This window comes from Erythrolamprus reginae, chromosome 4 (assembly GCF_031021105.1).
Source record: "Erythrolamprus reginae isolate rEryReg1 chromosome 4, rEryReg1.hap1, whole genome shotgun sequence".
Lineage (NCBI taxonomy): Eukaryota > Metazoa > Chordata > Lepidosauria > Squamata > Dipsadidae > Erythrolamprus > Erythrolamprus reginae.
The window spans coordinates 83,876,004-83,889,449 of record NC_091953.1 but is presented as its reverse complement, the minus strand read 5'-3'; the positions used below and the strand labels follow the sequence as shown (position 1 = coordinate 83,889,449).

The 13,446-nt window shown below is 44.8% G+C and overlaps 1 protein-coding gene across 6 annotated transcripts in view; it reads right to left on the bottom strand.

Moving 5' to 3' along the window:
• The window catches only part of GPM6B (glycoprotein M6B), a 147,299-nt gene that overhangs the window by 11,847 nt on the left and 122,006 nt on the right, over positions 1–13,446 (bottom strand). For all 6 annotated transcript variants that reach the window (XM_070750661.1, XM_070750660.1, XM_070750656.1 and 3 more), the window contains one exon: positions 7,475–7,661. In XM_070750661.1, coding sequence (XP_070606762.1) covers positions 7,475–7,661 — 187 coding nt within the window. The remainder of the gene's footprint in view (positions 1–7,474; positions 7,662–13,446) is intronic.

Here is a 13,446-nt window from a genome sequence, read left to right as displayed (position 1 = left end):
CAAATTCCATTTTGATTTTTAAAAAAATAGATATTAAACATTTTTTATAGAAATTAAACATTTTTATTATACAATACAAATGCAGGCCTCTTAAAACATTGCATACATGTATCTTTATTTACAATAAAAGTTCATATGCATATTTATAAAACACTGCTAAACTTTAATGACAGCTTGTCCCACCCTAGATATCATGTTGAATGCTATCAGGTTTTCACAGCAAAAATTGACTAGCCTAAGAGTTATGCAATACTTTATGTCCCAAAGAACCAGAAAGATATAAAATTCACCCAGTCGACTCAGGTAATTCTGCAGCTTATGACTAATGTATTTTAAACACAAATTAGCGCATAATATAATACTTATAGACTAATACTAATAATTACTAATAGATTATTTTGCCCAGGAGAATTTTAGAGTACCATTTTTTGTTTTAAAAATGAAGAAGGGAGATTATAGCTCTCCCTAAGACAATTCTGTTTGAGCTTCAAAAAAGTGATTGGGGTTGAATAATTTACATATTCCAAAGTAATTTTTTAATCTAACCTATATTGTTCTATGAACTTGGTTTTGATAGTTCATATCTTTGTCCTCTTTGCAGGGGAGTCTGATTAGCCTGGAGAGGTAAGAAATATTATCGAAAGCCCATATGATAGCAGCTTCTTATCAGTTTTGGTATTCCACCTTGAATAGATATTTATCTGACAAAATTAATAGGAATACACTTAAAGAAAATAACCTGAATCTTAAACCAAGAACTGTTACTGTTAACAAGGTCTCACATCTAATCTGAAGTCCTCCTGGTCTCTGCTCTAATGTGATGTTGTCAACACATCTTGCAGCAGAAAGAATAGCACAGAAAGTTTCTAGCATCTCAATTTCCTTCCTGTTGATGTAGCTGCCTACTTGGAGCTGGAGATTTTGTCTTGAAGAGTTCTAAACTGCTGGGATAATTTAAGAAGCATTGAGAATCTTTCAGGATAAATTATTGGTAGAGTTCACTTACATATATTCCATACCCATAAGCCATTTACTTAAAATAAATAAAATCAATTTGAGATAGGAATCAACTCTCGAAATATGCTTGATATTCTTTGATGGCAGACTGTTTTAAGCAACAAAATTATTTATAATTTTGCCATTATGGATCAGAAATTAAATACTTTCATACAGTCTTTTTGTATGAGGGATTAAAGAAGGAAAAGAAAAGCATTTGATTTCCCAGACTTCATATAAATCTAGATCTCAAGCTTTTTAAAAATAATTTAAGGAAAAGCCACTTTCTTAACGTCTTCATCAAAATGCTCTAAAAGTTATAAGAAAATGTAAAATGATTGCATTATGAAGTTGGCAAAATAAAGTATATTTGTATATTGTATTATTTATTTATTTATTTATTTATTTATTTATTTATTTATTAATACCCTTATTATAAAACTAAACATCCATACAAACAAACATACCATGCATAAATTATAAAGGCTTAGGGGAAAGAATGTCTCAATTCCCCCATGCCTGATGACAGAGGTGGGTTTTAAGGAGCTTACGAAAGGCAAGAAGGGTGGGGGCAATTCTAATCTCTGGGGGGAGTTGATTCCAGAGGGTCAGGGCCGCCACAGAGAAGGCTTTTTCCCTGGGCCCCGCCAAGTGACATTGTTTTGTTGACGGGACCCGGAGAAGGCCCACTCTGTGGGACCTAACCGGTCGCTGGGATTCGTGCGGCAGAAGGCGGTCTCGTAGATACCCTGGTCTGGTGCCATGAAGAGCTTTATAGGTAATGACCAACACTTTGAATTGTGACCGGAAACTGATCGGCAACCAATGCAGACTGCGGAGTGTTGGTGTTACATGGGCATTTTTGGGAAAGCCCATGATAGCTCTCACAGCTGCATTCTGGACGATCTGAAGTTTCCAAACACTTTTCAAAGGTAGCCCCATGTAGAGAGCATTACAGTAGTCGAGCCTCGAGGTGATGAGGGCATGAGTGACTGTGAGCAGTGACTCCCGGTCCAAATAGGGCCGCAACTGGTGCACCAAGCGAACCTGGGCAAATGCCCCCCTCGCCACAGCTGAAAGATGTTTCTCTAATGTGAGCTGTGGATCGAGGAGGACGCCCAAGTTGTGGACCCTCTCCGAGGGGGTCAATATTCCCCCCCCAGGGTGATGGATGGACAGATGGCATTGTCTTTGGGAGGCAAAACCCACAGCCACTCCGTCTTATCAGGGTTGAGTTTGAGTCTGTTGACACCCATCCAGGCCCCAACAGCCTCCAGGCACCGGCACATCACTTCCACTGCTTCATTGACTGGACATGGGGTGGAGATGTAAAGCTGGGTATCATCAGCGTACTGATGATACCTCACCCCATGCCCTTGGATGATCTTGCCCAGCGGTTTCATGTAGATATTAAATAGCAGGGGGGAGAGGACCAACCCCTGAGGTACCCCACAAGGGAGAGACCTCGGGGTCGACCTCTGATCCCCCACTAACACCGACTGCGACCGACCGGAGAGGTAGGAAGAGAACCACTGAAGAACAGTGCCTCCCACTCCCAACCCCTCCAGCCGGCACAGAAGGATATCATTGTCAATGGTATTGAAAGCTGCTGAGAGGTCAAGGAACACCAGGACAGAGGATAAACCCCTGTCCCGGGCCCGCCAGAGATCATCCATCAATGTGACCAAAGCAGTTTCCATGCTGTAACCGGGCCTGAAACCCAACTGTTGGGGACCTAGATAATCGGCTTCTTCCAAGGACCATTGGAGCTGGAGCGCCACCACCTTCTCAACAACCTTCCCCATAAAGGGAACGTTGGAGACTGGACGATTGTTATTGAGTACAGCTGGGTCCAGGGAAGGCTTCTTGAGGAGGGAGCGCACAAGCGCCTCCTTATAGGGTGATGGAAAATACCCACTCCTCAAGGAAGCGTTGACAATCTCCTGAACCCAGCTCCGTGTCACCTCCCTGCTGGCCGAACCAGCCAGGAGGGACACGGATCCAGTAAGCAGGTGGCGGAACTCACAGCTCCAATGGCCTTGTCCACTTCATCAGGTGTCACCAGATCAAACTCTTCCCAGACAGGTGGACAAGTACGTGGCCCGGTCACCTCGACTGACTCATTGTCAGTCGACTCTGCTTTCCAATCGGAGTCGAGGTCCACCCGGATCCGAGCGATTTTATCAGCGAAAAACGAGTTAAAGTCCTCGGCACTACTCTGCAAGGGCTCCCCAACTCCCCCCTGGTTAAGAAGGGAGCGGGTCACCCTAAACAGAGTGGCCGGGTGAGATTCCGCTGATGCAAGCAAGGCGGCATGGTACACGCATCTTGCCACCTTGAGCACCACTTTGTAAGTCTTAATATGAGCTCTTACAAGTGTTCGATCGGATTCAGACTTACTCTTCCTCCATCGCTTCTCTAGACGTCTCTTCTGGCGCTTCAACTCCCGGAGCTCCTCGTTGAACCATGGTGCTCTACGGGGTCTAGTGCCACGGAGAGGTCGCAATGGCGCAATCCGGCCGAGAACCTCCACTGCCGCCTTGTTCCAGGCCTCAGCAAGAGACTCTGCTGAACTGTGGACGAGGGCATCTGGAATAACCCCAAGCGCCCTCTGAAAGCCCTCTGCGGGGAAGGATTGGAGCCAGGAAGTTAAGCCGCAGTAGAAAATGATCTGACCATGACAAAGGCAACACTTCTAAGCCCCTTAGTCTCAGATCATTACTCAATTGCTCAGAGAGGAATACCATGTTGGGTGCGTGCCCCCCCTCATGAGTCGGACCCTGCACTACTTGAGTCAGGTCCATGGCTGTCATGGTGGCCATGAACTCCTGTGCTAGCCCAGAGGTTTCACCGAGCGATGGCAGGTTAAGGTCCCCCAAGAACATAAGCCTTGGGAACCTCACCGCCAGCCCGGCTACCTCCTCCAGCAGTACAGGCAGGGCTGTTGACACGCAGCTGGGAGGCAGGTACGTGAATAACAAGCCCGCTGAACCCCTAAGTCCAACTTCACCAGGAGGGACTCACAACCCGTGATCTCTGGAGCAATGAGTCTACGCAGGCACAGACTCTCCCTGGCTATAATAGCCACTCCTCCCCCCCTTCCCTGTGGTCGAGGCTGATGCCATATCCGAAACCCGGCTGGGCAAATTTCAGAGAGAGGAACTCCTCCCTCCGGGCCCAGCCAGGTTTCGGTCACACAAGCCAGGTCGGCCTCCTCATCCAGGATCAAATCCCGGATGAGGAGAGCTTTATTTACCACCAACCTGGCATTGAGTAGCAACAGCTTGAGCCCAGGACCAGAATTACACTCATCACCAGTGCCTTGAGTTAAGCTCATGGAGCCGGAAGAAGGGATCACTACTAAGCAGCGATCCCTCCTTCCCCTGGAATGGCTAGCTCCATGGCTTCCGCCATATCTGCCTCTCCCCAGCAAAACTGGGATGTTTTGACCCTCTGCCACCCCAGAGATAAGTGTCCCCCCACCTCCTGCCCTTCCAGCATCAGGTGTGCCTGAAATTTCATTCATATCATATTCATTCATTTTATACATATTATAATCCCACCCACCCACCCTATTCCATCTATCACCCCCCTCCCATTCATTTCCATTCACACCATTCCATTCATCTTTGCTTTGGTGAATCATAATTCAACTGTGAAACAGAATTTTACATTTAGGTAAATCCAGCAATCTTGATTTATAAAGACTAATTGTGTTTATCTTATATAGTTGATATAATACATTAGGTATTTGTTTAGTTCAACTGCAGTGGCCAGAATTATAAACAAGCTGAGTGCTGTATCCTAGTGAAAATGGAAGCTAAAGCTTTAAATATACTTTCTTTAGCTTCAGGCTAGGGCGAGTTCATAGTTTATTACATATCTTCCATATAATTTTGTTGCAAGGATGAAATAAATTTCATGAAAACTTACTCGTTAAATTTATTATTTTATCTTTAAAATTTGCAGTGTTTCTTTCTCATGTTTTTCTCCAGTATATTTTACTGCATCTAATCTCCTGGCAACAGGTCCTTTTTTCTCTCCAGCAGTTGTTAAGAAGTTGGATAAATATGCGATCAATTGCTACTTTTAATTTTCTTTTCCTTGTTGAATTAAACAAAACATGAAGCGAAAGTACTGAAAGTATTGAACCCTATCAGCCAATTTTTCTTCATTACACTTTCACCTCCACAGAATGTCATTAATAACCATAGAGTATTTTGAAACGTTTTTCAGAAATTAATACATTTTCCTTTTGATAAATTCTCTACTCAAGTTCCAAAGGTGCTTTTTCAGAAGGCAACTGAACTTTCTTGTTTTTCTTTGAAGACGTTTCACTTCTTATCCAAGAAGTTTCTTCAGAGCTTCTTCTTCAGCTCTGAAGAAACTTTATATATTTTATTTATTTGTTAAACATGTATAAAGTAACAAATCTAAGTATGAACATGATTATGAGTACAGGAAATAAATAAATAAATGGGGCTTGTGGACAGGGACAGTAGGTGTCATCCTCTACTCTGCCTGCTTGCTTTGGCTGCCATAGAAATGGGTGGGCTAGATATTTGGGGGGGAAAGTGTTTGATTAGAAAGTTAGGGAGGAAAGTTCTCATCGCGGACTGCCAGGCTACATGGACATGTTTATAGCCTGCTCAAGATCAACAGATTCATTGGACCAGATGTGGGAGACCAAACAGCCAGTGCACCCAACTGACATCTTGGGACATGGGGATTGGATGAATTGCCCAGGGAGGTTATGAGGGAGGGTTTGGGGATTCTTTGTAAATGCATTTTACGCACCTTTTGCCTCAGAACTTGCTTTCTTTTTGTTGCTACCGTGTTTCCCCGATAGTAAGACACCCCCGATTGTAAGACGTATCGGGGGTTTCAGGGGGGTCGGCTAATATAAGCCGTACCCCGAAAGTAAGACATATGTCTTACTTTCGGCGAAACACGGGGGTATTGCCGGGGGGGGGGAGCCCGATGACGTCGGGAAGACCCAGGGAAGGTTTCTTCGGCCGCCCAGCAGCTGATCTGCTCGGCAGCACGGCAGCAGCCCTGGCGGCGGTTCCCTCGGCAGCGCGGTGGCAGGGAGAGGCTTGCGGCCACCGAGCAGGTGGGAGAGCTCGGCGGCAAGGCACAAAGGATTTCCCTCGGTGCAGGTTGGTTGCTGGGACGAGCACCTTCGCTGCAAGCCGCTGCCCGCTCGGCTCGCTTCGGACCAGCGCCGTCCTTCGCCTCGCTGCGGCGCCACCGCCTCTTCCCCGGCTTGGCAAAGCGAAGGACGGCGCTGGTCCGAAGTGAGCCGAGCGGGCAGCCGGAGCTGCGCCCTCCTTCGCCCGCCTCCTTTCCGGCAGGCAGGTGGGGCTGCCCAACTGCGCAGAGCGGCTCCTCCCCTCCAGACGCGTGTCGGGGAAGCGGGTCGGTTGCTGGGACAAGCGCCTTCGCTGCAAGCCGCCGCCTGCTCGGCTCGCTTCGGACCAGCACCGGGGAAGAGGCGGTGGCGCCGCGGCGAGGCGAAGGACGGCGCTGGTCCGAAGCGAGCCGAGCGGGGCGGCCGGAGCTGCGCCCTCCTTCACCCGCCTCCTTTCCGGCAGGCAGGTGGGCCTGCCCAACTGCGCAGAGCAGCTCCTCCCCTCCAGACACCCGCTTCCCCGACACGCATCTGCGGCTCTACGCGTACACCGAGGGAAATCCTTTGTGCCTTGCCGCCGAGCTCTCCCACCTGCTCGGCGGCCGCAAGCCTCTCCCTGCCACCGCGCTGCCGAGCAAATCAGCTGCTGGGCGGCCGAAGAAATCTTCCCTGGGTCTTCCCCGCCGCCCACGCAAAGGGGAAACCCCAATCTTCGCCTCCTCGCTGCTGCGCCGCTGAAAGGACCCTTTCAATTTTTTTCCAATGTAAGACATACCCCGAAAGTAAGACGTAGTGGGGCTTTTGGGGGTAAAAAGAAAGTAAGACACTGTCTTACTTTCGGGGAAACATGGTATCACTTCTTGTCTAGTAAAAGTACTTCTCTCTCAAATGGAGTTGGGGGTTTTCTTTCCTGGACTTTGAATGGAAGCGCACCTGTCAGTAGGCATATGGGTGCGCTTATGCATGTCCCTTAGTAGACAGTCTAAGGTTAAAGATATAGGGGTTTGGGAATGAAACCACGGAGTCAGGTAGTGCATTCCGGGCATTGACTACTCTGTTGCTGAAGTCATATTTTCTGCAATCAAGTTTGGAATGTTTTAACTTCTTGGATGAAAAGCGAAATGTTTTCAAAGAAAAACAAGCCCAGTTGCCACTTGAAAAAGTACATTTTGGACAACTATGGCCTGGATGACTGAGAATCTCCATAGATATCTCTACTCAAGTACTGATCTTTCTGAAGACATGTATAACATGGCCTACATTTGTTATCATTGCTTTGGCAATTTCACTGGTTAATAATTTCACTGCCTTTGTTGTACAAAGAGAAAAAGATAGATTCAGACTTACACTTCAGATAACAAAGCATGGTCAGTCACGTTTGTGGAAAAATTCTGTTCAAGGATTGATATAGTTCCTGCAAGGGCCACATGACCACAGCCACAAAACAATGCTACTCCAGAGAAACAGAGTATTGTTGCCACAAGTGAAGCATATGGAACTCCTCCCAGGCACTTAATGCAACATTCAAAACAACCTAGACAATAAAAAAGAGGGGGGGGGGGGAGACACATTTAAGAACAATTATTTATATTTTCATTTTATAAAAAAACATGAGTGCTAAAGGGTTACACTTAATTTAACCAACTAATTTCCTTATACACCTATCACCTTAAAGTACAATAGTGATAATTTATCTTCTTGTGGAATTGATTCTTGCCACAAACAACTTGATGAAGTTTTTCATGTTTCCCCCCCAAAAAACCCAATTCTGGGTATTAGATGAGCTTCCAAAAAACCAATGGAGCAACACAACAAAGCAGTAAAGGAAATCTGGGTTTGCACTTTTTAAAAAAAATAACGATCATAATTAGATTTAACTGCGTAACAGTTGCTGATGAAAAAGCTTAAATAATTTATATATATTCAAATTCAGCTTAAACATGTGACACATACAGATAGAATTGTCGGCTATCAATAAAATTAACTGCCTTGGAAATGGCCCTGGGTTGGGCCGAGAGGCAAAAAAAGGAGCTGTGATGTTCCTTCAATATACCAGGGTGATTCGACACAAAATGTAACCCTTCCCTGGTACAGAGCTGAAGGGATTGGATACTGTAGCCTAGAGGATAATTCTCTGCCTTACAAGGCAAAGGTTGCAGGTTCAAGTCCCAGTGGGTATGGCTAGCTGATGAGGCCAAAATAAGGCCGAAATAGATCTATCCTAGTCTCCCTTAATTTTCAAATTCAGCTTAAACATGTGACACATACAGATAGAATTGTCGGCTATCAATAAAATTAACTGCCTTGGAAATGGCCCTGCGTTGGACCGAGAAGCAAAAAAAGGAGCTGTGATGTTCCTTCAATATACCAGGGTGATTCGACACAAAATGTAACCTTTCCCTGGTACAGAGCTGAAGGGATTGGATACTGTAGCCTAGAGGATAATTCTCTGCCTTACAAGGCAAAGGTTGCAGGTTCAAGTCCCAGTGGGTATGGCTAGCTGATGAGGCCAAAATAAGGCCGAAATAGATCTATCCTAGTCTCCCTTAATTTTCAAATTCAGCCTAAACATGTGACATATATATATATATATATATATATATATATATATATATATGTATGTATATATGTGTGTGTGTATATATATATATATATATATATATATATGTATATATGTGTGTATATATATATATATATATATATATATATATATATATATATATATATATATATATATATATATATATGACGGTCTTGGTATATTCGGGTTTCTTCCCGTGTAGGATTTGGAAATTTCTGGCGACGTTTCGATGAGGTCCCACTCATCATCTTCAGGCTGGTGTTTCTGTCCTTGTTCTCAGGCGAACACTGCGAGACCTTAGCTGCCTTCCTTCTATAAATACTGGTGGCTGGGTGTGGTTTGATGGCTCAGCAATTGTCTGCTGTGTAGAAACCTCCTGGTGAGTCAGAGGGGTAACAATAGGGGTCGTTGATGTAGCTGAGGTATGCTGATTAGTTAATGGTTGTAGATTAGGCGTGATGTCCTGAGTAGTTAGAACTTGCAGGCTGCTTGATTGCTTTACAATGTGTGTCCTGAGTCTGGTTTCTGTGGCTGGGATATGTTTGAGGGCTGGTTTCCAGATGTCTGGTAAGCGAGAGGTATCATCCCGCTTGTTCATATTTTGGGGATGTTTTTCTATCTCGATAGCTTCCATGATTATTCTTTTGCTGTAGTGTTCTGTTTTGGAAATTAATTTGGTACTGTCAAAATCAATTTCATGTCCTGTGGTTTTGAAGTGTTGGAAAAGGGAGGAGGTTTTTTCTTTTTTCTTTAATGCATTCTTATGTTCTGCAACACGTGCATTTACTCTCCTGTTTGTTTGTCCAATATATGTGGCTGGGCAGTTTTTACACGGTATTTGATAAACTCCCTGGTTTTCAAGTTGGATATTGTCTTTCGGGTTTCTTAGGATGTTGGCTATTTTTTTATCTGTACCAAAGGCTGTCTTGATGTTGTGTCTGCGGAGAATTTTACTGATTTTATCTGTGGTGCCCTTGATGTAAGGGAGGAAGGCGATGCCATTGTCCTGTTCTGTGTCTTGGTTCTTGGGGGGTGTCTCTTTTTGGATTAAGTTGTTGATTGCCTCTCTTTGGAATCCATTGGAAATTAATACATTTGTGAGACTGTGTAATTCAGGTTCCAGGTGGTCTTTGTCGGCTAGGCGTTTGGTTCTGGAAATGAGGGTCTTGGCTACGGAATTGATCTGTGCGGGGTGGTGGTGGGATTTTGCGTTCAAGTAGCGGTTGGTGTGTGTCTTCTTCTGGTATACGGTGTGTCCTAGGGAGCCATCGGGTTTTTTGTAGATTAGGACATCCAGGAAGGGAAGTTTGTTGTTGGTTTCTATTTCCATGGTGAATTGTATTTTGGGGTGTAGGCTGTTGAGATGTGTGAGAAAGCTGTCCAGTTTTTCTTTCCCATGTGACCAAATTACGAAGGTGTCATCTACATATCTAAGCCAGAGTTTGGGTTTGTATTCAGATTTGTCCAAGGCATTGGTTTCAAAATATTCCATGTATAAGTTTGCGATGACGGGTGACAGGGGTGATCCCATGGGGGCTCCTTCTATCTGTTTGTATCTTTGTCCATTGTGGATGAAGTATGTATTCATCAGGCAGTGGTTGGTCAGATCTAAGATGTGCTTCGGGGGGTTGTATTTGTTTTGGATGGCTGTCAGGGCTTCTTTGATAGGCACTTGGGTGAAGAGAGATATGACATCGAAGCTTACGAGAAGGTCACTGGGTTGTAGGTTTTGTTCCTTTATGATTTCTATGAAGTGGAATGAGTTTTGTACATGAGACATGATGGATTCTGCATAGGGCTGGAGTTGTTTGGCGAGAAATTTGGCAAGATTCTGTAGGGGTGAGCCTATGGAGCTGACTATGGGTCTGAGTGGTGTTCCTTCTTTGTGTATCTTGGGGAGGCCATAGAGCTTGGGGCATCTGGATGATTTTTCTCTGGGGATGATTCTTTGCTGGATTTCTTGACTGATGGGAGAAGCTTTTATTTTGGATTTGGTGGTTTTTTCCAGGTAGGTGGTAGGATCTGTGCTTAGAGGTTTGTAGGCGGGGTCTTGGAGTAGGTTGGATAGCTTGTCTTGGTAGTCAGATGTGTTCATCACCACGGTGGCATTGCCTTTGTCTGCTGGGAGGATGATTATGTTATTGTCTTTCCTCAAGTTGGTGAGTGCTTTTTGTTCATCTTTATGTAAGTTGCTTCTGGGTGGAATGCTGGAGCAGAGGACATTGGTGACTTCGAGTCTGATTTTGTTGGCTTCATCTTGGTTGATTTTGGTTAGGGTGGCTTCAACTCCGCATATGATGTTTTCAGTGGGGATGCGCTTGGGGGCGACTGCAAAGTTGAATCCTTTGGAGAGGACGTTGGTTTCTGCTGTGGTGAGGGTCCTGTCCGATATATTATGTACTGTATTCTTTATGAGTTGCTGTGGAAAAGGTTTTGGCTTCTGGTGTTTTTCCAAATTATGGAGTTTCCTGGTGTGTATGTCTGTATTGAGGGAGGTTTCTGTTTCAGCTCTCCAGAGGGCTAGTTGTTTGGATTTGTCCCAGAGTATTGGGTGGATTCTGTTGCTGAGTTTGAGGTGAAGACTGAGTAGGTCTTTGTTGGTTTGGTCTAGTAGGAATCTTTTTCTGTGGAGTTCGTTTCTGATTAGGGCTAATTCAGTTCTTTTCAGGATCCGTTCAGTGGATGGGGTTTTAGACCTACGAGAAACTCGAGGTCCAAAGAGCTACCATCCTATGTGACCTCAAATTTCTACGCAACTGCCGAGACAGAAACCTGATCCCCAAATGCTGCCAACTAAAATTCCATTCTAAAACCCCATCCACTGAACGGATCCTGAAAAGAACTGAATTAGCCCTAATCAGAAACGAACTCCACAGAAAAAGATTCCTACTAGACCAAACCAACAAAGACCTACTCAGTCTTCACCTCAAACTCAGCAACAGAATCCACCCAATACTCTGGGACAAATCCAAACAACTAGCCCTCTGGAGAGCTGAAACAGAAACCTCCCTCAATACAGACATACACACCAGGAAACTCCATAATTTGGAAAAACACCAGAAGCCAAAACCTTTTCCACAGCAACTCATAAAGAATACAGTACATAATATATCGGACAGGACCCTCACCACAGCAGAAACCAACGTCCTCTCCAAAGGATTCAACTTTGCAGTCGCCCCCAAGCGCATCCCCACTGAAAACATCATATGCGGAGTTGAAGCCACCCTAACCAAAATCAACCAAGATGAAGCCAACAAAATCAGACTCGAAGTCACCAATGTCCTCTGCTCCAGCATTCCACCCAGAAGCAACTTACATAAAGATGAACAAAAAGCACTCACCAACTTGAGGAAAGACAATAACATAATCATCCTCCCAGCAGACAAAGGCAATGCCACCGTGGTGATGAACACATCTGACTACCAAGACAAGCTATCCAACCTACTCCAAGACCCCGCCTACAAACCTCTAAGCACAGATCCTACCACCTACCTGGAAAAAACCACCAAATCCAAAATAAAAGCTTCTCCCATCAGTCAAGAAATCCAGCAAAGAATCATCCCCAGAGAAAAATCATCCAGATGCCCCAAGCTCTATGGCCTCCCCAAGATACACAAAGAAGGAACACCACTCAGACCCATAGTCAGCTCCATAGGCTCACCCCTACAGAATCTTGCCAAATTTCTCGCCAAACAACTCCAGCCCTATGCAGAATCCATCATGTCTCATGTACAAAACTCATTCCACTTCATAGAAATCATAAAGGAACAAAACCTACAACCCAGTGACCTTCTCGTAAGCTTCGATGTCATATCTCTCTTCACCCAAGTGCCTATCAAAGAAGCCCTGACAGCCATCCAAAACAAATACAACCCCCCGAAGCACATCTTAGATCTGACCAACCACTGCCTGATGAATACATACTTCATCCACAATGGACAAAGATACAAACAGATAGAAGGAGCCCCCATGGGATCACCCCTGTCACCCGTCATCGCAAACTTATACATGGAATATTTTGAAACCAATGCCTTGGACAAATCTGAATACAAACCCAAACTCTGGCTTAGATATGTAGATGACACCTTCGTAATTTGGTCACATGGGAAAGAAAAACTGGACAGCTTTCTCACACATCTCAACAGCCTACACCCCAAAATACAATTCACCATGGAAATAGAAACCAACAACAAACTTCCCTTCCTGGATGTCCTAATCTACAAAAAACCCGATGGCTCCCTAGGACACACCGTATACCAGAAGAAGACACACACCAACCGCTACTTGAACGCAAAATCCCACCACCACCCCGCACAGATCAATTCCGTAGCCAAGACCCTCATTTCCAGAACCAAACGCCTAGCCGACAAAGACCACCTGGAACCTGAATTACACAGTCTCACAAATGTATTAATTTCCAATGGATTCCAAAGAGAGGCAATCAACAACTTAATCCAAAAAGAGACACCCCCCAAGAACCAAGACACAGAACAGGACAATGGCATCGCCTTCCTCCCTTACATCAAGGGCACCACAGATAAAATCAGTAAAATTCTCCGCAGACACAACATCAAGACAGCCTTTGGTACAGATAAAAAAATAGCCAACATCCTAAGAAACCCGAAAGACAATATCCAACTTGAAAACCAGGGAGTTTATCAAATACCGTGTAAAAACTGCCCAGCCACATATATTGGACAAACAAACAGGAGAGTAAATGCACGTGTTGCAGAACATA